Raw genomic sequence first — 26,683 nt, forward strand, 5'->3', positions numbered from 1 at the left:
TACCCTTTAGGATCACGAATGGTGTCGCGGTCTTCCAGCGGGAAATGGACTGGATGGTGGACCAGAACGGTTGACTGCTACTTTCTCGTATCTGGACAATGTCACCATCTGCGGCCATGACACGGAGGATCATGATGCCAACATTGAGAATTTTTTTCAGACTGCAATTCGGCTGAACTTGACTTACAATTTCGACAAGTGTGTCTTCCGGACCACTTGGCTTGCAATTCTAGGTTGAATGGTGGAGAACGAGGTGGTAATGCCAGACCCTGACCACATGTGTCCACTCATGGACTTGCCCACCCCCCCCCCCCCCCCCCCACACCCAGAAGGCACTCGGATACTGCCTGGGCTTCTTCTCCTACTATGCCCAATGGGTTCCACACTATGGCGACAAGGCACAGTCATTCTTCAAGACCACCTTCTTCCCCCTATCAACCGAAGCCAGAGTGGCCTTCGACCACATCAAATCGGACATTGCCGCTGCAACGCTGCACGCCATCGACGAGTCCATCCCGTTCCAAGTCGAGAGCGATGCGTCTGACTTTGCACTGGCAGCCACTTTGAACCAGGTCGGCCAGCCAGTAGCCTTCTCCAGAACCCTCCAGGGTCCTGAGAGCCAACACTCCTCTGTTGAGAAGGAGGACCAGGCCATAGTCGAAGCAGTACGTCGTTGGAAACACTACCTCACTGGCAGGCGCTTTACACTGCTGACGACCAACGTGCAGTCTCCTACATGTTTAGCAATGCCCAGCAAGATAAGATCAAGAATGACAAAATCGAACTCTCCACCTTTAATTATGACATACTGTATTGGCCTGGTAAACTCAACGACCCACCAGATGCGCTCTCCAGGGGGACTTGTGCCAACATACAACTGGACAGGCTGCAGAGACTCCACGAGGAGCTCTGTCATTTCGGGGTCACTAGGTTCGTGCTCATTGTCAAAGCTCGCAACCTGCCCTACATGGTCAAGGAGATTCGCTCCATGACCCGAGCCTGCCCAATGTACGCTGAGTGCAAGCCCCACTTCTTCCATCTGGAGAACACCACGACATCAAAGCTACCTGCCCCTTTGAGCGTCTCAGCCTGGACTTCAAGAGGCCCCTACCATTCACCAACTGTAATATCTACATCCTTACGGCCATCGACGAGTACTCCAACTTCCCATTCGCTGTGCCCTGCTCAGACATGACTGCCTCCTCAGTCATAGAGGCCCTGTACAGCATCTTCGTCATCTTCGGGTACCCCAGTTACATCCACAGTGACAGGGGGTCCTCGTTTATGAGCATGGAGCTGCGGCAGTACCTTCTGGAGCGTGGAATTGCTTCAAGCACGACCACCAGCTATAACCCATGCGGTAATGGGCAGGTTGAAAGAGAGAATGCCACCGTCTGGAAAGTGGTTACGCTTGCCCTCCAGTCCAAAGGTCTCCCCACCTCTCGCTGGCAGGACGTGCTCATTAGTGCTCTACACACCATCCGCTCCCTCCTATGCATCGCGACCAATGCCACCCCCCATGAAAGGATGTTCTCTTTCCCGAGGAAATCTGAATCGGGAACAACCATACCGGCGTTGCTCACGGTTCCCGGCTGGTCCTCCTGTGATGCCACATCCGGTACTCAAAGGACGACCCCTTGGTTGAGTGAGTGAACCCGCATTATGCCTACATTGAGTACCCGGACGGGCGGGAGGACACAGTCTCGGTAAGGGACCTAGCCCAAGCTGGATCAGGCCCAGCAGTGTTTCCAACCCAACCTCCCCCAAATCCTTCTCCCCGAGGTCATGTGCTCTAACAGAGGGACCAGCACCACCCCACCAGCTCAGGCCAGACCATCGAAAACGCCATTGGGAAATTGAGTGAAGCAGTGGCCACATCCGATGAGCCTGCCGGTGACACGATTCCGGCGACCCCAATCTCAGCACCACGGCGGTCACACCAGATGATCAGGCCCCCTGACTGATACAGCCCCTAACCCCCCAGGCCATTTTTTTCTTTTTTTAACAGCCCTCCATCCACCCCAGAGTCAGTTCTCAAAGAAGGGGTGAATGTGATAGTACAGATTCTATCACCAATGTGTTTATGTATAGATTGTAGTGTAGGATGATTGTGATTGGCTGAGAGCATAGTCACGCCTACTGCCAGGTCTTACAGGGTTGCTCCTAGCTAGACCAGGTCATTCTGGACTGGTCGGCCTACATGTGATATGCTCCAGTCTTCTAGTTAATAAAAGCCTTGGTTTGGATCAACAAGCCTTTGATTCTTTCGACGCGCTCTACAAGGCCTACCTACCAAGTTGAAGCCACGAAGTCGTCGACTGGAGTTCCCAAGCCTCAAAGGACCCCTGCTCGACTGAGTATTACACCGGCGCCGATCGCATGTCCGCAAGATGGCGCTGGTTCTCTGATGAGCTCAGCCGGCCCTGACTCGCACCTTCGTGTGCCCGGCGTGTGGGCAGATTGGCCGAGCGGGGACAGATGCGTGAGCCCGCAGTAATGCCTGGTGGTCTAGGGGTGCGCAGTGTAGTGTCAGAGGATGCACCTGCGTGGTCGGTGACTCTTCCAGGCATGCGCAGTGCATTGCGAGTTCGAGAATTATTAGAGAAGGTGTGGGCTATGGGGGAAGCTGAAAGATGGCAGGCTGACGAGGTCGACATGCTGTCGATGGGTATCCAGACCCGCAGCTACACTGGAAGAGGAACCATTGTGTCAGAAGAGGAAGAGAGTCCAGCGCTATTGGAATCAACACAGGAAGAATATATGGGGACTGGGACCAGAGAAGCTAGGCCTCAAGGGGAAGTGATGGAACCTGGACTGGATTCTGTGTTTACAATATTGGAAGGGATTGCTCATCAAATGGAAAACATGTCAATGCAGATGTCTTCTCAGATAAATCAAGGATTTATGGAAGTGAAAACTAAAATGAACAATATATGTGAGGAGATGACTTCTATGAAGAAAGATATGACTTTAGTTAAAAGTGATGTTAGTAGATGTATAAAAACAGTAGACATTGTGCAGGATAATTTAACAAAAAATTGAAGAAACTTTTTTTGAATGTAAGAACCAGGTGGATCGTAATAGAGAAAAAATGGAAAAAGTGGAGGATTCTTTCGTGGATTGGGGGATTTAGAAGAAGGAATTATTGAAGAAGATTGACTCATTAGAGAATCAAGGTCGAAGAAATAATGTAAAAATAGTAGGTCTTCCAGAAGATATTGAAGGTTCAGATCCGGTAAAGTTTTTTAAGAAATGGATTCCTGAGGTACTGGGCAATGAATTTTTTCCGGATGGTCTGGAGCTAGACTGGGCACATAGAGCATTGAGGAAAAAACCGTTTCCAGGTCAACCACCGTGAGCAGTTTTGATTCATTATTTGAAATATCAGGATAGAGAAATGATATTACGAGTTGCGGTGCAGAAGGTGCAGCAAAATCAGACTCCAATGATGGTTCAAAGTAATAGAGTGTTTTTCTAGGCTGATCTGAGTCAAGAAATTATTATAAGGTGCCGAGAATTTAATTCAGCTAAAGAAGTATTGTGGTGAAAGGGTTATAAATTTGCTTTTTGTTACCCGGCTGTATTGAAAGTTTTTTATGGGAATTTTCAATTTCAATTTTTTGAAAATGATCATGATGCATTAACTTTTGCTAATTCGTTGCCAGATTTACAAGTAAGTTGACGGTCTCCATTATTGTCGCCTAAAAGGAGGGTAAATGGAAATGGGAACAGGAAGAATGGGAAACACAGAATGAATGGAAAGAAAGTTGAATTGACGCAAAGTCTTCTTGATATTGAGGACCCAGAACAATCATTCTGACTGGAATCATTGGGTTGAATATATTTGATTAAGTACTTTGTGAAAGTCTGACTGGGGGGGGGGTTGATGACACTGACACCTTATAGTCATCTGCCACTAGTGGGTTTTACCACACCTAGAATTTTAGGGAGTTATTACTTTCTAATAGTTTATTTGCAGGTCGTATATTTTTTCTATTTTTTTTAACTTTTTGGAATTTTATATAGGGGAGGGTTTAGAATATTAAGGGAATTAGAAAGGGGAGCAATATTTTATAGTAGTGTGAAGTTTATTATTAACGAAATGTCTAATTTGAACTTTGCAACTTTTAATGTTCAGGGATTGAATAATCCAGTCAAGCGTAAACGAGTATTGGCCTACATAAAGAAAATGAAAGTTGATATTGCTTTTTTGCAAGAGACACATTTGACTGAAAAAAGAACATTTGAAATTGAAGAGAGAGTGGGTTGGCCATGTATTTTCTTCTTCTTTTAATTCTAAGACAAGAGGTGTAGTGATTATAATTCATAAGAAATTACCGTTTGAATTGGAATTATTTGAAGGAAATGCAGGGAGGGTTTTGATGGTGAATTGTAAAATTTTTGGTGAATCATGGACCTTGTTAAATATTTACGCACCTAATGTAGATGATGAACGGTTCACGTCGGAAGCTTTTTTACTGTTAAATCAGGCCAATAAAAATATTTTGATGGGGAGATTTTAATTGTGTTTTAGATCCTTTATTGGATAGATCTCCAAAAAGTATAAGGAAATCAAAGACAGCAATACAAATAGGAGCTCTGATTAAAATTTTAATTTAGTTGATATTTGGAGGAGAGTAAATCCTACAGAGAAAGATTTTTCTTTTCATTCATCTAGACATGATTCATTTTCTAGAATAGATTTTTTTTGGTATCAGCACATTTGCAAGGTAGAGTACTACAGGCTGAACAAAAAAGTCGGGTTATATTGGATCATTCTATGTTGTTTTTCTCCTGTGCAAGTCCAGAAGTGGTGCAATTGTCTTATAGATGGAGGTTTAATACAATGCTACTGAGGAAACCAGAGTTTATTACTTTTGTCAAGGAACAGATTGCTTTATTCTTGGCTGAGAATATTAATTCAGTAAGTAGTAATTTTGTATTGTGGGACCCTTTGAAAGCATATTTGTGTGGGCAAATTATTATTTACACTACAAAAGTTAAAAAAAAACAATATGTGGTGGAAAGTTTAACATTGGAGAAACAAATTACTAAGTTGGAAAAGAAATTTCAGAAAGATGTTACAGAAGATTAAAAAAAGCTGCTTTAACGAAGTTGAAATTACGTTATAATACATTACAAACTTACCAGTATGAGCGTTTAATTCACCGATGTAAGCAACGTTATTATGAACTAGGTGAGAGAGCTCATAAGGTATTAGCATGGCAATTAAAAACAGAACAGACATCGCGAATTATTAATGCTGTTAAAAAGAATTCAATAGTTACCTATAAACCTCAGGAAATTAATGATCAGTTTTATTAATTTTATTAAAAATTATATACTTCTGAGGGAAAGCAGGACGATGGTTCTATTGAATCTTATTTATCTAAATTAAAATTACCTGTTTTAGGCGAGGAGGAGGTTAAGGAATTGGAAGCTCCATTTACAGATTTTGAGATTAAAGAAGCTATACAGGAGATGCCGAATGGAAAGTCGCTTGGGGAAGACAGATTTTCAGCTGAATTTTATAAAGTATTTCATGAAGATTTATCTTCTGTATTCGGAGATGTATTGCAGCAAATAACTGAGGATCAATTGTTACCGGAATCTTGTGCGAGTGTTATAATTACTGTGATTCCAAAGAAAGATAGGGATCCGTTGAAAGTATCTTCGTATAGGCCTATTCCTTTATTAAATGTAGATATAAAATTATAGCGAAAGTGTTAGTAAATAGACTTGCTAAATACTTACCTCAATTGTAGATCAAACAGGTTTTATTAAGAATAGAAATGCGTCTGACAATATCCTTAGATTGATAACATTGGTCAATGCATCTAGACACCAACCAAACCACTGCACTGGATGCGGAAAAAGCTTTTGATAGGGTTGAATGGAATTTTTTATTTAAGGTGTTAGAGAAGTTTAATTTTAGCCCTTATTTTATTGGTTGGGTTAAGGCTTTATATAAAAATCCAATTGCTACGGTGGTGACAAATGGTCTAACTTCTTTACCATTTAAATTAACGCGATCGACCCGGCAAGGTTATCCATTATCACCAGCCTTGTTTGCATTGGCTATTGGACCATTAGCTCAGACAATACAACAGAATGATAAGATTAAAGGGATGAGAATTGTGGATGATGAATATAAGATTAATTTATTTGCGGATGATGTGTTGGTGTATTTGACAGAACCGGAGCAGTCTTTGAAATATTTGCAAGATTGTTTGTTGAAATTTGGGGAGTTATCTGGATATAAGGTAAACTGGGATAAGAGTGAAATATTGCCAGTTGGGGAAGGAGATTATTCAGAATATAAAAATATTATAAAATTAAAATGGTCAGACAGAATTAAATATCTAGGAGTAACAGTAAATGCAGATTATCAATCTTTATATAAATTAAATTATGTTCCTGTGGCTGCTCACCACAAGGCAGGTGAACCGGCGCTGCTTGTAAGCCAAGCGGCGGGGCAGCTGGCCAAAATAGCGCCATCGGAGGTTTCCCTTCCTTCCATCATGGGGCTCAAAACCCACGCTGGGGGACCAAGTGACGCCTGGATGATGTCAGCGCCCTCCAGCGCTGTTCTCAGCCAGGTACGGGCTGGGATTATAGGTGCAGCCCAGCAGCCTGGAATAAACTAGTCTGCTCACTGAGCTCAAGCCATCTGGTTGTGTGTGTTATTGCAGGAGCAGTGTAGCCGCCACTACAATTGGTGACCCCGACTGGTTCAAATGCCTTTGAACCCATCATGAACAAGCCTGGGATCAGTGCTATAGCTGTAAAACTGCCTGAATTCTGGGTTCAGGAGCCAGAGACCTGGTTCGGCCACGCGGAGGCCCAGTTTCACCTCCGCCAGATTTCGTTCGACACAACCAAATTCTACCATGTGGTCGCTACCCTGGACCAGGCCACTGCCAGATGCATGCTGCATCTTGTTCAGCACTCATCTGCCAAGGACAAATACGAAACCATCAAGCGAGTGCTTACCAGGTCCCTCGGACTATCTAGACACCAGCGTGCCGCTCAGATGCTGCACCTCGTTGCCCTGGGGGACAGGTCCTCAATGGAGCTGATGGACAAGATGCTCGCGCTCATGGGTGAGCACACCAACTGCCCACTCTTCGAGCACATCTTCCTTGACCATATGCCTGGGGACATCCGGTTGCTGCTGGTCCAGGAGAGCTTCACCGACCTGAGGAAGGTCGCCTAGAAGGCCCAAGAGCTATGGCTCGCACGATTCCTGGAGGGCTCAGTGGTCCACCAGGTCACGAGGCACAGGCACGGCCACGCCAAGCCTGCCCCTAGCGCTGCGGTAGATCACCCGACCCATGCAGGGGCCCCCAAGAGCATAACCAAGGCTACAGCATCCACTTCAGGCCTCTGCTTCTACCACCAGCGCTGGGGAGCCAAGGCTCGAAAGTGTCGTCAGCCCTGCTCGTTCCAGGGAAACGACCAGGCCAGCCGCTATTAATGGCTGCAGCAGCTGGCCAAGGACACAGCCTCCTCTACCTGCAGGACTCAGTCAGTGGCCGGCAGTTCATCGTTGACACTAGTGCCTAGATCAGCATCATCCCAGCCACGGCTGTCGAGTCCAGGAACCGACCTTGTGGACCTCCCCTCCGTGCGGCCAACGCAACGGCAATCTGGATGTATGGATACAAGACAGTCCACTTCCAGATCGGCCAATGGAATTTCGCATGGAGGTTCACTGTCTCGTCTCTCCCGACTGGCATCCTGGGTGCAGACTTCCTCCTCACACACACGCTTCTGGTGGACATTCGAGGTAGGCGCCTGGTGGAAGCCCGTACCTTCCAAGCCGTTCGGCTCAACACCTCCCGCTCGGAGCAACTGCAGATGGCCATGATCAGCACGCCCAGAGACGAGTTCCAGCAAATCCTGGACGAGTTCCCGACACTCCTCAAGCCACAGTTCTCTGCTGCCTCGCTGCGCCACGGGGTGTTCCACCACATCCCCACCCACGGCCCACTGGTTCACGCCAAGGCATGCCAGCTCCCGCCTGACAAGCTCTGGGTAGCGAAGGAGGAGTTTTTGCACTTGTTGGAGCTGGGAATCATTCGGCGGTCCGACAGCCCGTGGGCCTCACCGTCCCACCTAGTCCTGAAAGCCTCCGGTGGCTGGCCTCCCTGCGGAGACTATTGATGGCTCAACGAGATAACCGTTCCTGACCGTTACACCATCCCTCACATCCAAAACTTTACGGCCTACCTGCACAGTGCGAGGGTCTTCTCCAAGGTTGACCTGGTGCACGGATATCACCAGATCTGGGTGCACCCTGAGGACATACCCAAGACGGCCGTCATCACCCTCTTTGGTTTGTTCGAATTCCTATGCATGCCGTTCGGGCTCAAGAAAGCTGCTCAGACCTTCCAGCACCTCATAGACTCTGTGGGCAGGGACTTGGATTTAATCTTTATTTATTTGGATGACATCCTCATCACCAGCAAGGACCAGGCGCAACACAAGGCCCACCTACGTGCCCTTTTCTCCTGGCTGACCGACTTTGGCCTTACCATCAATCCGGCCAAGTGCCAGTTTGGGAAAGAGTTCATGCAGTTCCTGGGCCATAACATTATGGCCGAAGGAGTCATGCCCGCCACTGCGAAGGTCATCACTATCATGGAGTTCCAACGCCTGGACAGTCTCAAAGGGATACAGGAGTTCGCGGGTATGGTCAACTTTTACAACTGCTTCATCCCGGGAGCTGCGTGCATCATGCAGCCACTGTTCGTCTTCATCGCAGCCAAGCACAAGACGCTTGCTTGGAACATAGAAGCCTGCACCGCATTTGAGGCCACCAAGGATGCCCTCGCGAAGGCTGCCATGCTCACCCACCCGCACACCGACCTGCATATGGCACTCTCTGTCGATGCCTCTGCCACAGCCGTCGGTGCCATCCTGGAGCAGCAGGTGAATGGACATTGGAAGCCATTGGCATTCTTCAGCCGCCTGCTCCGCAAGTAAAGTGCCTTTGACCGCGAGTTACTGGGCATGTAACTGGCAGTGCGGGATTTCTGCTGTTTTTTGGAGGGAAAGACTTTTACCATTTTCACCGACCACAAACCCCTCACCCAGGCACTCGCGATGGTAAAGGATCCCTGGTCGGACCCCAGCAGCATCACCTCCCCCTCGTGTCGGAGTTTACCACCGACATTCGACACAAGGCGGGGAAGAACAATGTGGTTGCCAATGCACTCTCGCGACCGGCCATCTGCGCGCTGACGCCTGGCCTCAACTTCGACCAACTTGCCTGGGACCAGGAATCTGACGAGGAGATGAGGGCCTTCAAGACCGCCATCACGGGCCTGCAGTTCTGAGACCTCCCGACTCTGAGCGGCGAAGGCACCATCCTGTGCGATATCTCCTTGGGCACCCCACAGCCAGTGGTTCCCCAGCAGTGGCGCAGGCAGGTCTTCCGTCACATCCACAACCTTTCACATCCGTCCATCAGGTCCACGGTCCGGATGGTGGCAGAACGGTTCGTATGACATAGGCTGCGGAAGCAGAACGTGGGCTGGGCCAGAACATGCACCCATTGCCAGACAAACAAGGTGCTCAGGCACACCAGGGAGCCCATACGAGAGTTTGAGCATGTCCGGGAATGGTTCAGCCACATTCACGTGGACATCGTTGGACCCTTACCCGTTTCCCAGGGCACCCATTACCTGTTTACAGTGGTGGACCGCACCACTCACTGGCCCAAGGCGATCCTGATGCCAGACGCCTCCACTGACTCCTGCTCCTGAGCACTGTTGCATGGTTGGGTCACCCGGCTCGGTGTCCCAGGTCACCTCTCCAGTGATCGGGGTGCCCATTTCACATTTGTGCTCTGGGCACAACTTGCCAACAGGTTGGGGATACTGCTACACTGCACCATGGCCTACCACCCGCAGGCCAATGGACTGGTTGAACCTCTGCACCACCACCTTAAGTCGACGCTCATGGCCCTGACTGGGTGGACGAATTGCCTTGGGTGCTCCTGGACATCCGCTCCACTCCCAAGGAAGATCTGCAGGCATCATCAGCTGAGCTAGTCTATAGTGCGCCGCTGGCACTACCTGGTGAGTTTGTCAATGCACCTCACAATCCCCAGTGGTCACCGCATGAACTACTTCCTCACCTCAGGGCACGCTTGGACTTGTTTGAACCCCCACAGCTGCCCAGGCATGGAATCTGCCCGTCTCACATTCCCGGCGAACTGCTCTCCGCGGAGTACGTTTTCGTTTGGCGGGGCCCGACCGCGGCACCTCTGCAGCGACCATACGAGGGGTTGAACAGGGTTGTGCAGCATTTCGGCTCGACGTTCACGCTGAACATTGGCGGCAGGCGGGAGCTGTTTACCATGGACAGGCTGAAGCCAGTGCACCTCGATCCCACCGAGCTCATGGTCGTGGCCCAGCCCAAGAAGCAAGGCTGCCTGGCAAAAAAGGACATTGGCGCAGGTTCTGGGGGGGGGGGGGGGGGGGGCTGTGTGGCGGCTCACCACAAGGCAGGCGAACCGGCCCCGCTTGTAAGCCACGCAGTGGAGCAGCCGGCCAAAATGGTGCCATCAGGGGTTTCCCTTCCTTTCAGCACGGGGCTCAGAAACCCACGTTGGGGGACCACGTGACACCCGGGTGATGTCAGCGCTCTCCAGCGCGGTTCTCAGCCAGGTCCGGTCTGGGAGTATAAGGGCAGCCCAGCAGGCTGCAATAAACAAGTCTGCTCACTGAGCTCAACCCGTCTGGTTGTGCGTGTTATTGCAGGAACGGTGTAGCCGCTGCTACATTCCTTTATTAAAAAGGATTAAAATGGATTTGATTAAATGGAAAGATCTTCCGTTAACATTAATTGGTCAAGTAAATTGTATTAAAATGAATATTTTTCCTCGAATCCAATATCTATTTCAGTCAATACCATGTTTACTTTCAAAGGGTTTTTTTCAGGATTTGAATAGAGCGGTGCGGGAATTTTTATGTGAGGGAAAATTAGCGTGAGTAGCTTTGCACAAACTTATATGGAAATATGCATTAGGTGGATTTCAGTTACCTCATTTTCAAAATTATTATGAAGCAGCTCATTTGAAATTTGTTAGTAAATTGATGGATATGGACCAACCCCAAGTTGGGCAAAGGTGGAAATAGCTTGTGTTTCTGAAGTTGATGTACACCAGTTTATATTTAAGTGGAATATGAACTTATTGTGGGAATGTAATATTCCCATATTAAAACATTTGTTAAAGATATGGGTTAAAATAAATATGGTTTTAGGATCGAAGGGTAAATTATCAATTCAAACCCTGTTATATCATAATCATCTTATTAATTTTTCAATGTTCAATAATCATTTAAAGAGATGGAATTCTAAGGGTATAATGATAGTTTAGGATTGTTTAGAAGCAGATCAGTTTCTTTCTTTTAATCAATTGTGGGAGAAATTTGATATATCTGTAAATTCTTTATTTGTGCATTATCAACTCAGTGCTTTGATAAAAGATCATTATGGTAAAGAGATTAATTTACCTATGTTGATGAAATTTGAATCTTTGATTTCCTCTATACTAAAGAAAGGTTATATTTCAGATATGTATCAATTGTTACAAGAAAGTATGGATAAACTGGAATGGAAGAAATCTAGGACTAAATGGGAAAGTGATTTAACTTACATTATCCCTCAAGAGAATTGGAAAGTTATGTGTCAAGAAAGTGTAACTAAATTGACGAATGTAAGATATGGAATGGTTAATTATAATTTTTTACGACAGTTATATTTGACTCCAGAGAAATTGAAAAAAATATGGGTTTAGTAATTCGGACTCTTGTTTTAGATGTGGATTATGTATTGGAACTTTTTTACATGCCGTTTGGTCTTGTGTTAAAGTACATCCATTTTGGAAAGGAATTAGGTAGGTCTTGGAAAAATTATTCAAAAGGCTGGAGGTGTGGGCTGAGAAATGGCTGATGGAATTTAATACAGATAAATGTGAGGTGCTACATTTTGGAAAGGCAAATTTAAATAGGTCATATACATTGAATGGTAGACAATTGAGGAGTGCAGAGCAACAAAGGGATTTAGGAGTTATGGTAAATTGTACCCTCAAGGCTGATACTCAGGTAGATGGTGTGATGAAGAAGGCATTTGGAATGTTGGCCTTCATAAATCGGAGTATTGAATTCAAGAGTAGGGAGGTTATAATGAAATTGTACAAGGCATTGGTGAGGCCAAATTTGGAGTACTGTGTACAGTTTTGGTCACAAAATTATAGGAAAGATATAAACAAAATAGAGAGAGTGCAGAGAAGGTTCACGAGAATGTTGACAGGATTTCAGGGTCTGAGTTACAGGGAAAGGTTGTGCAGACTGGGGCTTTTTTCTCTGGAGCGTAGAAGATTGAGAGGGGACTTGATAGAGGTGTTTAAGATTTTAAAAGGGACAGACAGAGTAAATGTGGATAGGCTTTTTCAATTAAGAAAGGGGGAGATTCAAACTAGAGGACATAGTTTAAGATTGAAGGGGGAAAATTATAAGGGGAACATGAGGGGAAATTTCTTTACGCAGAGGATGGTGGGGATGTGGAATGAGCTTCCGGCAGACGTGGTCGAGGCGGGATCATTGGTTACATTTAAGGAAAGACTGGATCGTTACATGGATAGGAGGGGACTAAAGGGGTATGGACCGGGTGCTGGTCAGTGGGACTAGGAGGGTGGGGATTTGCTACGGCATGGACTAGTAGGGCCGAACTGGCCTGTTCTGTGCTGTAAGTGGTTATATGGTTATGTGGTTATTAAATTACCATTAGTCCCATCGATTTTTTTGTTGGGCTATATGGTCTCTTTGAAGGGATTGGGGTTGGATGAATTTAAAATTTGTACATTTAGTGTTGTCTGTAGCACGAAAATGTGTAACTAGTACTTGGAAAGATAATGTGGAGATTAATATAGCACGTTGGCATAATGATTGAGAGCTTGTATTACTATGGAAAAAATGACATGTAATTTGCATGGTACTTATTCCTTTTTTGTTAAAATGTGGTCTTCTTATTTGGAATATATGAATTTGAAAATACTTTGAAATATTGTATATATTCTGTTCTGTTTTTATATTTAGCTCTCAAAATTTAAGATCTCAATAGCTCATCCTGGTGGTGGTTCTCAGTTTCACAGCAGTTGATTTGAATTTATATTTCTATTTTAATAATCTTTTTTTCTTCTTTCTTTTAGGGGGTAGTTGGAAGGGAGGAGGGTGGTGGGGAGGGAGGGAGGGATTAGGTACATATATCACATATATATAAATCCATTATTAATTGAAATGTAATTGTGGTTTTAAAATTTTTAAATAAAATATTTAAAAAAAATGTTACTTTTTACTCCCTCCCAAAAAATGTGCACTCTCTGCCTTATTCTTTAAATTGCTCATACCTTATTGTTATAAGGTATTAACCTTATTGAACTTATTGTTCCTTCAGTTGTGAGGCAACCACACCATTGGTAACCTCACATTACGTAACACATTTTCCATCGTGAGAAATGGATCAGAGGTCAATTCACAAGACTATAAGTGAGGCAGATAGAATCAATGGAGTCTTCCCCCCCCCCCCCCCCCAACCACCATCCACATTGATGTGGTCTACCAGGATCGTTGTCTAAAGAGGATGTGCAAAATCAATGAGGATCCCTTCCACCCTGTTCACAGCATCTTTCAGCTGTTCCCATCAGGGAAGAGATACAGAAATATAAGAGCCAGCACCACCAGGCGGTTCCCACGGGCACAGTGAGAATGCTGAACGACCAAAGGAACTGCTCACACTAACCATCCAAGACTCTCATATTCATGAAACAATATTTATATAGATGAATACCTGTATTGCATATGTATTGGAAGTAAAACATGAAAATCTGCAGACACCATGGTTGAAGTAAAAACACTAAGTTGGAGAACCTCAGCAGGTCAAGGTGTGTCTTATATATAGCAAAGTTAAAAATACATAACTAACGTGTCAGGCTTGAGCCCTTCATCAAGGTATGGAAAAACATCAGCAGGTGTCCAGTGGGATATCTAGGTAAAATAGTGCTGACAGCAAGCATTGAAACTGTGCCCGTCATTAAAAAAAAGTGCACATAAAGTTGGCAGTTGGGCAGTTTTCATGCACAATTGGGCTAGTTTTGAAAATCAGCTGCATGTGTATTGGGCACTTTCTCAGAGGTCATGAATTCCCGTTCCCTAAATCAACACTGTTCTTCACAATCAGGTTCATTGTAACAGGGTTAGAAGTTCCAGTTGCATAGTGGATTATGGGTAAGGAAGGTAGTCATTATGCCCATTGATCCCGCATTGAGCGAAGTGCCGGAGCGGTGCTCTGGGGTGCTCAAGAGAGCTCCGGCTGCACTGCACCATTGAGATGAAGATTTATTGTTGGGCTAGAGATTTGGATATTGGGTGGGCGAGGTGAGGACAGTGGCACTTCCCCCCCACTCCCCGAAAAGTGGCAACCAGGGCATGTGGCCTAGCTGCCATACCTTATATAAGCCTATGAAGGCATCTGAACAAAAGAATGGGGTGGAAGAGGGGTGATCGTAAAGACATGAGGTGATAGGCAGAGAAGGGAGGGAGGGGATAGCAGTGATCAAGGGGAGGAGGGATGGCTAGGTGAAGGGAAGAGGAAGGGAGGGTGGAAAACTGGAAAAGGGAAGGGGAGGGGGAAGAGGAGAGCAGGTTAGCATAAATTAGAAAAGTCAATGTTAATGTCACCTGGCTGGAGAGTGATCAGTCAGAAAATCTGGTGGTGTTCCTCCAATTTGTGGGTGCTCTTGGTAAGGCAGTACACAAGGCCATGGACAGACATGTGAGTGCAGGAGTGTAATACAGAACTGAAATGGTTGGCTACTGGGAGGTCTTTGTCACTGCTATGGACGAAGCGAAGGGGTGATCTCCCAAACTGTGCCCCGTATTTCCGATGTAGAGAAGCCACAAATGTGTGTGTGTGTGTGTGTGTGTGTGTGTGTGTGTGTGTGTGTGTGTGTGTGTGTGTGTGTGTGTGTGTGTGTGTGTGTGTGTTTATATATATTTGTTGCATATGTTTTGTTTGTCTGAATGTGCGTTATGTCTGGTTGAATGTCTACGTGTTTTGCACCAGGGACCAGATAACACTGTTTCGTTGAGTTGTACATGTATAATTAGATGACAATAAACTTGCTTGACTTAATCATAGGCTATTTCTTGGGTTCTATCTCCTTTCCAATTTAAGTTAATTGAACTGGAATTCCCTAATCACCTCTGCTAGGCCAGAATGCTAACTCAGAATACTTGAAAATTAAGCGTAGGAGGAAAGGAAGCAGGCAGTGGGGAGAAAATAATCCAATTTTGGGGTGATGGAACTAGGAATTGGCAGTGTTATGTGTTAAATTTTACTTCCACTGTAAGGCTGTCACACTGCCTCCTCTAAAAATTGGTAGCTTGTTCCAACCCTGTGATTCCAGTGCAGGCAAATCTGATTGATATGGAGACTGTTGCCTGATGGAAAAGCTTGGACCACTTGAGGTCACCAGTGTAAAAGTATAATCTATCATAAAACATTGTCAAATATCTCAGAAAATCTGCTGCAGGAACTTTCACCCTGTCACTGACAGTGTCAATACTCCTCCTTCTCTGGTTTCACAGCTTCTGTAGATTTAACACATTTAGCCTATATGGTTGCCCACGCAACTTCATTCATTATTCTTGCTGACTTCAATAGGTTCAAGTTCACAATTAAATTTTAAAATGGATTCCTTTTTTTAAAAAAACCCTCTCAATAATTCAACCCTTCCTTAACTGCAATATCCTCCAGATCCTTAAAGCTCCCTGCACACTCATCCAATTCCAGTCTCTTGGAAATTTCTGAACTGCTTAAAAAAGCCCTGAGCTCTGGAATTAATTCTGTTAACTGTGCTGCTCAATACTATTAAAATGCTTCATAACCCTAGCTCATGAACTGAGCTTTTACTCTTGCATCTGTTCAAATGATTTGTGGTTAAATGCTTGTTCACTCATACTCCTGTGAAGCAAGTGGGGCATTTTTCAATGTTCAAGGTGCCATAGAATTAGAAGCAGATGAAGTCAATGAAAAAGGCAGTTAGATGGCATGGGAAATTTCACCCTCAGTGTTAAATTTTGGTCAAAACACCAAAGACAGAAAAAAATTAAATGATGCAATTTTAAACTAGTTATGGCAGTAGAGACCCAGACATGCATTTAGAATAATTTAAAGAACTGTGAGGTAGCTAAAAAGCATTCAGAATCCTTTGTATCAGAAGCAGACAGTAAACAGTTACTATAAAGTTATAAAATACACCAGTGAGGCCTCAGCGGGATTATTATGGAGAAACCTTCAAGGAATAATCAAAAATAAAATGAATTATCATCTTGAAAAATTTGGAGAATGAAAGAAGTCCACTTGGATTGGGTGCAGATCAATATGAACAGAGGGGTTTATTTGCTACATTTATCCAGTGGCTTTTTCACAATACCTTGGTCCAGATCAAAAGGAAAGGTAAAAGCTGGGGCCATGCATTAGACTGAGCTGTTTCTGAGGCTTTTGAAAAGTAAGATACTGATGAGCTGTGCCACCGATGATTGGCAACTCATTAAGCATGATCAATCTTTCTGAATTATATGGCTAATCTTGTCAGACAGAGTACATCGCAGTAAAAGTTGCTTTCAGAGACACAGGAATGATTTCAGCAAAAAAGAAAATGTGAAAGTGTGTAGAAATGTGAATTGAGAAGAACATTAACTGGTAGATTTGCTGTTGTGGGGCAAGGTGCAGGAATGGGAATTGGGGCCTAAAGCAGCAAAGTTCACCCTATTATCATCCCGTATCTCTGAGCAGAATTGTGGCGTTCTCCTGCCACAACAGCTCATACTACAGCGCTGCTGCAGACGGACAGATCATTCCTTTCTCTATCTTATTTTCTCACCTTTTCTCCTTAAGGTGCTGACTCCAGTTTCAGAACAGATCCAAGGGTACTGGGCACCCTCCAGTACCTCGCTCAATTGGCCATTCTTCATGTGTGAGCCTAGGCAGTGAGCACAGACAGTCAATGTTGGATGACTATTTGCATGTGGAAGGCATCATGGCCAATTACGATCCTCTCTTCATTTAAGCCCCACACATGCACCTTCCAGTAAATCACTGGATGCTGATGAATGGGAAAATATTTATTCAATTTTCTTAGATAGGGGAATTCTGCATCAATGGGAGCAGAGACTAGAAAGGGTCTGTTGTCTCAGTGCCCAGGCTGAAGATAGTTGATACAGTACCCTCTAACATAGATATCCTTGCAGTGTGTAATACTGTTTTGTCTTAGAATAAAGTTATGAAATTAATTACGGCACCTTGCTGTCCTCATCTATCCCTTTCACCTCCCAATCTTTCCCCTTGGTCTGCAACACATCACCCATCACTAATCTATGCATCCTTCATATGTTTTCCATTCAGATATTGATCCATTTCACATTTGAAATACATCTGCTATTACTACCCTTTCCTTTGTTAAAAGAGTGACACTCCACTGGCTGTGATGAGTTGCAATGCCTGGAGAAGACAAGACTATTTTACCCTCCTTATGACAACTCTACAAATCACAGCAATTTCCATACTCAAAATCTTTATGATGCCTCAGAATATTCTTCGAATTCCCTTAACCCTGTGTCCCCTGGACATGGGCACTACCAGAGACACTTCATGAAAGGGCTCTCATATCTGGCACTGAGTGAGGTCATCAGATACTTCTGCCAAAAACCTTCCAAAAGGAGAAAGGCAAGGCAGCAGGCCAATAGTTTTCAGGATGGAATTCCAGAGATTTAGGGCCTTGTCAACTGAATACACAGATATCAATGGAGAAGTGATTATGTTCAAGAGATCAGAATTACAGGATTGAAGTTATCCTGGCAAGAGTCTAATGCTAATGTAACATACAGAGATATAGAATAACACAGGTTTAAGGTGAGAGGGGACAGATTTAAAAAAGTTTGGAGGACAACATTTTCCACTCACAGGGTAGTCCCTATCTGGAATGAGGTGTCAGAGGAAGCTATAGAAGAGAGTACAATTCCAATGTTCAAAAGACATTTGGACAGATTTATGGATAGGAAGAGCTTAGAAGGATATAGACCAAAGCAGGCAAAAAGGACAAGCCCAGAATTGACAATTTGGTCAGCATGACTCCATGACATTGCTTGGAAGGGAGACAATTGTCAAAAATGAGGCATTGCTTAAATGGAAGCAAATGTTTATCAGCAAGAATGGGGTGGGAAGGGATGGAGGGGTTTGTGAATGAAACAAAATGAGTTAAGACAGAGCAGGAGTGACTTAGATGATTAGTGGATAACCATTAACACATCAACAATTTAAAGCCATTAATTCCAAAATTCTAGCAGCCTGCTCAACCAGATCCCAAATCATGGATATGTTTAAGGTTCATCAGCAAATAACACCATCTTCATGATTACCTCTGTAGTGTTTGCCTTGGAATTAGAGGATCATAGAGTCATACAGAAACAGGCCCCTCAGGTCTCCATGCCCAGGCCTTGATTCAGCTTCATGAGCTGAAGCCAGCCCAAAGTTATCCCTTAAAGCCAACTTCACTGAAGAAGTGAAAACAGAAAATGCTGGAAAAACTCAGATCAGCAGTATCTGTGGAAAGAGAAACAATCAATGTTTCAAATCTGCGACCTTTCATCAGAACTGGGAAAAAGAGAGACGCAAGTTACTTTTAGTGAAGAGAAGATAATGGAGGGATGTGTATAACAAAGGGGATGTCCTTGAGATGATGAATCAAAATGGAACAATGATGGCAGTTGGCAACACATTAAGCTTCTTGGTCCATGCAGTATTGTTAAAGAGAAGGTGTTTGGACTTGCCCGGCATGCTACATTTATATGACTATAGACTATTCTACATGGCTAAGTCTATCCTGCTGGACAGGTCCCACCACCTTACCATTTAGAATGATTTACACAGACCAAGGTGCTTCATGTGAACTTGGTTTTGTTATAGAAAATCATGTTTGAAGAAGTGATGTGTGCTGTGGATAAAATAAAATTGAGGTAGATTTTCAAAAGTCATTTGAAAGGGTTACTTCAGAAAATTTTTTAAAAACTCATCATACAGGAGGCAACATATTAGCATAGATTAAATATCAGGTGGCTGAGAGAAAACAGACAGTAGACATGAATAAGGTTTAATGCATAGTGTGCCATAAGAATTGGTTCTGGGCCTCAAGTTGTACAAATCATTTAGATAAGACAATAAAAGTATGGACGTTAAATTTGCTGAGAGAATGAGAGCAGATATGTGAGAAATGGAAGCAATGTGGTCAAGGCCTTTGTCAACTAAGGTCCTGTTAAAAGGTCTGCAACCTAGAATGTTAACTCTCTTAGTCTATCCACAGATGCTGTCTGTCCTGTTGAGAATTTCCTACAACCATTTATCGTGAGATTAGGTGAATGAGTGAAGCTCCATCAGGATACAGGTGACCCCCTGCCTTATGGAATAGGCTGTATCACGAGACCCTATCATTCATGGTGTATGTCCCAGCTTCATTACTACATTCACAATCCATCATCTCACGTTTGTCTGGATTAAACTACAACTGCCATTTTTCATCCCATTTCAACAACACATTAACATTATTCTCTAGCTTAGGGCTATTTTTCAGATTAGCAATAACTCCACCGACCTGTGTCTCATCTGTAAACTTAATGATCATTCTCCCCTCAGCCACATATGAGTCACTCACAAGTATTACAAACAGTATCGATCCTTGAGAGACCCTATTTGTCACATGATCCAATTGCAACAACAATCCTCTTATCATCACACTTTTCGTCTCCTATTGCCAAACAAAATTTGGATTTATTTAGCCAACTTGCCTAGGATCCCATGGTCCATAATCTTTTGAACCAGTCTCCCATGAAGAATCTTAATAAAACCCATGTAAATTACATCTGCTGTCCTACCATTTTTGATACAGTTTGTTACCTTTGCAAACAATTCAGTCAAATTGATCAGCCAGGTTATGCCTTAACAAAGAAATGTTGACAGCTTCTGACCAGTCCCTGCTTTCCAAGTGATCATTAATCATCTCCTTCAGAATTTTTCCCAGTATCTTCCCCATCACTGAGGTTTGGCTTACAACTTTATAGTTACTAAGCTTGACCCTGCAGTCTACTAGGAAAGGGGGACGTTTGCTGTTCTCTGATCATCTGGTACCTGACTCTTGTCCAATGAAGATTTAAAATTCTCAGTCACAGCCCCATTAATTTCTTTCCTTGTTTCTGTAGTGGCTTGGGATATATCCCATCCAGTTCAGGGATTTATCCACCTTTAAACCCACCAAGACACTGAGTATCACTTCTTCATTTATGGGACCTGCACTAGACTTTTACTTTCTCCTTCAATGAGTTTTCCACGGCAAGCTGGAGACATACGAGAGGTGGCAGATGCTAGAATCCTGTGCTTCTTGGAGTTCTGCTTTCACCACCCCCCCCCCCCCCCAAACAGAACAGGGATATGGTGAGGATATTATCCTCACCATTCACCCCACCAGCCTCCACATTCAGTACATCATCCATGTTATTTCTTGCATGACAATATCTGTTTACTTCCTGAAGACAAATTAAGTATTCATTTATACCTTCTGGCTCCACTAACAGATTGCTCCAATTATCCTAAAGAGCCTTAATTTTCCTTGCTTTTTTCTTTTGTTAATACACAGCTCATCTTCAGATATCCTTAATCCTGTCTTCAGTAATTTCTTACGACCCCTCTTAGCTTTTCAAATTTCCTTGTATATTCTTATTTTTTATAATTTTCACAGGTTCTCCTGTCATAACTTCACTATTATCTGCCATATACTTCCATTGTTCATCTTTATTCAACACTGAATATCCCTTGAAATTCAGGGTTCCTGAACATGATATACTCCTGGCATTTTACCTTTTATAGGAACATGTCTGTCTTGCACTCCTGGCACCTCCTTAGAATGCTTCCCACTGTGCAGAGATAGACATGCCTGCAAGTAGATGCTCTCAATCTTTGTCAGGTCTTCCCTAAATTTACGACCTTTATTACTCATCCATCACTACCCTTTTCCATAACAACTTAAAAATATACAGAGTTGAGATCTCCAAAATAATCTCTCTACTGATACTCCTGCCACTTGACCAGTTACATTCCTCAAGCAAGGTTCAGTAATGTTCTTTCCCTTGTTGGTTTATTTACTTAACATGTCAAAAATATCTCTGTTGGGAACACCTCAAAAATTCTGGCCCTCTGAACCTTCCGTGCTGAGACATCCCAATTAATATTTGGGAAATTGAAACCCCTCAGTACAATAAACCTTTTATTGTGTATTTCAATGATAGCTGCCTACACACCCATTTCTCTGTTTCCTGTTGACTGTTGGGAGCTCCTTAATACAGTCCAAGTAATGTGACAAAACAGTTTTTGTTTCTAATCTTTATTCTTTGTTTAAGAAGCATTCAAGGATATCCTCCCAGAACATTGAAGTAATTCAATCGTTCTGTCATGGTCTGTGATATATCAGGTAGTCTGATTTTTTTTAAAAAGTTAACAGGCTAGATGAGTGAAAGTGGACTTGATAAAAGGGTCTTGAAAGAGTAAATGTGGAGTGGACATTTCCTCCTTTGAGAAAATCTAGAACTATGGTTCACAGTTTAAAAATAAGGTGTGGTCCATTTCAAAAAGAGGCATGGTTTTTTATTCTCTCAGCATATTTGAAACTAGAAGCAGTTTTTGAATATTTTTAATGCAGAGATAGAGAGATATGTGTTAAGCAAGGGGTGAATGGTTACCGTGGATAGAGAGGAATGCAGAAATAGTTAGATTCCGATTATCCATGATCTTATTCAATGATATTGCAGGGCTGAGAGATCTACTCCTGCTCGTAATACATTTGTTGGTATGAACTCAGCTTTTCTCGCTCCATTGATACTGCTGAGACCTACCAAGTATTTCCAGCATTTTTTAAAAATTTCAGATATCCAGAAACTGCAGTGTTCTGCATCTCACATTTTCAGGATGAATCCCCCCCCCCCCCCCCCCCCCCCCCCGGGAGCAGTGGGGAATCAGTGGGGAATGGGGAAACAAGTTCATGACCAAACTGGCATTGACCAAGGATGAGGACTTCAGACTCCTATCTGCCACAGATGACAGATATAGACTAATAGGGAAACTCGGAAAAGCCTGGGTCAGTGGCAGGTTAAAAGCAATAACCCCTGTCAAGTGGTGAGGGAGCAAAGATGGGGAGTGAGCCATATTCTCTAACATTCATGAACATAGCTATCCAAATACATAATAGCACCGGTAAGAGCAACAAGGCTTCATCCACACAGTAAGGATACTTGTTGATACCTGTTACCATGTAGAAACAATGTTAAATTAGTTTGCACTGGCAACAACCCCCTCCCATTAATCCAATGGCATCACCATTCACCACCAAACTCCTCTCCACATTACACACCATCTTCAGCTGGACATTTACCACCACCACCTTCATTATTCCTGGAATTCCTTATCCAACACCATTACAATATGGACTGTATAGATTCATGGAAGTCATCCAGCAATCAATACAATGCCTAGTCTGAGGAAAGATTGTGCCATTGTACCACATGAGTCAGGCCAAACCATTTTGATTTGCCATTATTTTAATGATTTTAAATCCATAAAAAACATAGCCAATGGAAGGTCAGACACAATGGGAAACTGGGAGCATGGGAAATGTTACTCAGATTTAATCATATAAGGTGAAGCAATGACAGAAAGACAAAGGTGTGACAGTGTTGATTGATTGATTGTTAGCACTTGGGGCGGGGGCGGGGGCTGGGGGGGGGGGGGCGGTGGGGTTCAGTAGCCCTGATCACCAAAACAAATGTAAATTTGTGGTATACCAGGCAGAAATTTCTGCAGCGACTCTTTCAAAGTTTCTTCCTTTTGTAAATGATAGCCGGGTGGCAAGAATGCTGCAGATGGCTCTTTTTTCTTTCAAAAGATATTTTAATTCCACTTCTGGCAACTGAAGCCTCAATGGCAAAGAATATACAATAAGAGTCAACTTGCCCCTACTCCTTCCTGAACCTGCATTTCAACCTGGCAAGGTTTCTTGATGGGTGTGGATCATCACTGAATTATTCCTTTACCGATTTCCAGATTTCAAATCATAAATTTGAGAAGACAATAAAATAAAACAAAGACATTTTATAGCTGGATGCACAATTAAAAGGACACCACCATGGCAACAAAAGAATATCAAAAATCACCATGACACAGTGTGTGCACAGAACTGTGGAAGGTCAGTTGGTAGAGCTCATTTGATAATAAACTTATTTTTGATCAAATTTTTAAACATTCTTTTTTGCTTCCCATTAAAATGAGTAATATCCAAAAATGGACAGAAAGCTTCACACAATGGTCCAAAGCAGTGAAGCTCAACTGGTGTAGCCAGGGAATGGGGAGGATGGGTTGGCTCCTATGTTTATCTGAATCTTGGGTACAGTGGCTTTCTTCTTAAGTTGCTCTGTTTTTACTTTGCTACACTTGGAATGGGATAGGATAGTTCACACATTGTTGAATTTGAATATACACAAATATACACAAATCACATGGGAGTTCTCTTCTGTGTCACTTAATTGGTGTTTCATACTGTGGTTTTACTCAATATTAAGTGCAAGCTCTGTTTAAACCAGGTTCAGAAATAAAACATCATTCTGACTGTTCATATGCTTTTCTCTGATGAGATGGGCAATGGTAAAGTGTGGGTGCACAAAATGAATACTCACCAGTCTGGCTGAGCTGTGATGTGCTCCTGCTCCTTCTCGTCAAGCCAACAATGGCCACCATCTTTGCACCCAAACTTGATCTTCGTTTCTTGCCCCCTGTTCCGACTGTTCCCACAGCAGTATCGGACTGACTGCCATCGTTACTGTCCAGACTATACATCTCCTCACTCACACTTGTGCTCTTCATAATATTCCTCCCTGATGTCGCCATTTGTCTGCTTTGCATTTTAGAAGTAAATGCACTTATTGTCCACGACAATTTTTACCATGGAGAAACATGAAAAGGGAAGAAAAGTAGATTGGAACCAAATTATCAAGCTATTTTAGAGATAAAGAATAAAACACTTTACATTTCAAGGGCTATACCTAACTGCACTCTCCCTTATCAGAATGATACTACAAGTTATAACCAAAATGCTGTTTTTAATCTCGACATTCAATGTTTTCACCAGTAAAACTGGAAAACACATTAAATGGTGAACTCTAAATGAAGCAGAAACTGCCTTGTATCATAAATCATATTAATCAATTTCCAGTTTACAGGTCAAATCAGTCGTGAATTATGTGGCCAGGATTTGAAAAGTAAAATGTGCCTGAAGTTCTGCTCCAGATTTACATATATTGCACCCAATTGGGCATCGTGGGGGCTTGTGATAGTCCTCATGTTGAAAAACATGCAAATGGATGGCCAAGACCTAAAGATCGTGAACAGCTGACTGGGAATCTTGGACATGAGTAAGGAAGTCATAAACCTTTGGTTAGGCTGTGCTTGGAGTATTGTGTGCAATTCTGGTCAACCATTATAGGAAGTATATGGAAACTTTGGAAAGGTATAGAAAAGGGCAGCATGATTGGTGTAGTGGTTAGCGCAATACCTTTACAGTGCCAGCGATCAGGACTGGATCTGGGTTCAAATCTTGAGCTGTCTGTAAGGAGTTTGTACGCTTTTCCCGTGTCTGCATAGGTTTTCTCCAGGAGTTACGGTTTCCTCCCACTCTTTAATAACGTTCCAAGGCGTAGGTTAATGGGGTGTAAATTGGACGGCATGATCTCGTAGGGCTGAATTGGCCTGTTACAGTGCTGTATGTCTAAATTTTTATAGGTTTACCAGGATGTTGATTGGATTAAAATATGAGTCTTGGGGAGGAAGTTGGACAAACTTGTGTTATTTTCTCTAAAGTGGGAGACCTGACAGAAGTTAATAAAATTATGAGGCATAGATTGGATCGACAGTTGGAATCTTTTTCTCATGTTTACAAATGCTACAGACAAAAGGACATGCAATTAAAGTGGGTGGGGGGGAGGGGTGGGGAGTGTTTAAATGAGATTTATTTTTACACAGATTGATTGGTGTCTCTAATGGGCCGTCAGGGGTTGTGGTGGAAGCGGATATGATTGTAGCATTTATGAGGGTTCTAGATAGACACATGACTCTGCAGACCATGGAGGGATATATAGGTCATGTGCAAGCGGCAGAATTTTAGTTTAAATTGGGCATCAAGTTCAGTGCTGAAACATGGGCAGAAGGGCATGTTTATTTTCTGTACTGTTTAATGACCTATATCTTGCAAATAAAATTTATGAAATTAGCTTATTTTAACCTGTTATGGAGATTAAAGTGCACAATTAGAGATAGGTTTAGTGATTTATTTCTATTAATTGACAAAATTTCTGACTTGTATTGATAAAAGCAAGCACGAAATGGAGCAATAGAAAGGAAACAGATATGCAAGAGAGTTGATGTAAGATTCATTCTCTCTTGTACCATAGATACAACTTCTCTAAACACCATCTCTTCAGCCATCAATGCCAAATACAAATTCATTTCCCTGCCTCATAGCAGATAAATATCCTGCACCTTTCAAAGAATAATTCATAATTGATAAAACAAAGCCCAATGTGTCTGTGCGTGCTCTGTGTGCGCGCGAGCCTGTGGAAGAGCTTCCCCATTAGATATGCTCTTACTTCCTGACAAGCTTTTCAGAAGTAACAGTCTTTTGCTGCATATTATTTATCATGTTCCTATGATTTCCCAACATTTATTCTTTGGAATCTATCTATTCAGATGCTACTTTACTTTTTATACTGAGAGATTAATACCTCTACATCCTCTCCTCAAATTACGTGAAGTTAAATTCTTCATCCCTATTACTGTTCTTGTTAATAGGATATTAAATCAGATTAACTCTCTGCTGAATTTTGAGTTAATTCACTAGAAGATGACAAACTCAAATGATCCAAATATGTGACAATAATGTGAGCAAATCCCAAGCATTTAAAGCAGTGACAATAACTCAAAATGCCTAAAAATGCATCTGGAATTTTCTGCTGAATGATTAGATTTCAAAGAGAAAAAAAACTCACTTGAAAAGGAAAACCATGGAGTTATTGCAAGTTCCGCGAGGTCTTTGAATTTCCTTTGTGGCTCTCCAAGCAACCGCCATGCTAAATCAGGGGAGCCCAGACTTGTGTTGGGGTGTGCAATGCATACCTGGGATTTGTACTGGCTTATTAATAGAGTGAAGCATTTGCTTAGAAGGGCCTTCGCAACACTTGCCAGGCCTGGTTCATTTACCTAGTATGCCTGTCTGAGCAGGGTCTGGGCTGTGAGTCGTTCCTTAACTGGTCAGAGTCTCCACCACACTTCCTAACTCAAAAGTTTACTTATCACCCTATTTCTCCATTTCCCCTCCTAACTACTGCCCAATCTCCAATCTGACTACTGATCTCCAAACTGACAATGCACCTCAAACACATTCACCTTCTCCCAACATCCATCTGGCAAGTCCTGGGTTGATCTTCACCTCAGCTGCTGCACTTAATTAACAGTAGCCCAATGC

The 26,683-nt window shown here is 43.2% G+C and overlaps 1 protein-coding gene across 1 annotated transcript in view; it reads right to left on the minus strand.

The window, feature by feature from the left end:
* The window catches only part of rims1a (regulating synaptic membrane exocytosis 1a), a 172,606-nt gene that overhangs the window by 57,325 nt on the left and 88,598 nt on the right, over positions 1-26,683 (minus strand). The window contains exons 8-9 of the mRNA XM_069886157.1: positions 23,844-24,085; positions 16,958-17,056 (exon numbers count right to left, since the gene is read on the minus strand). Coding sequence (XP_069742258.1) covers positions 16,958-17,056; positions 23,844-24,085 — 341 coding nt within the window. The remainder of the gene's footprint in view (positions 1-16,957; positions 17,057-23,843; positions 24,086-26,683) is intronic.

This window comes from Narcine bancroftii, chromosome 6 (genome assembly GCF_036971445.1).
Source record: "Narcine bancroftii isolate sNarBan1 chromosome 6, sNarBan1.hap1, whole genome shotgun sequence".
Classification (NCBI taxonomy): Eukaryota; Metazoa; Chordata; class Chondrichthyes; order Torpediniformes; family Narcinidae; genus Narcine; species Narcine bancroftii.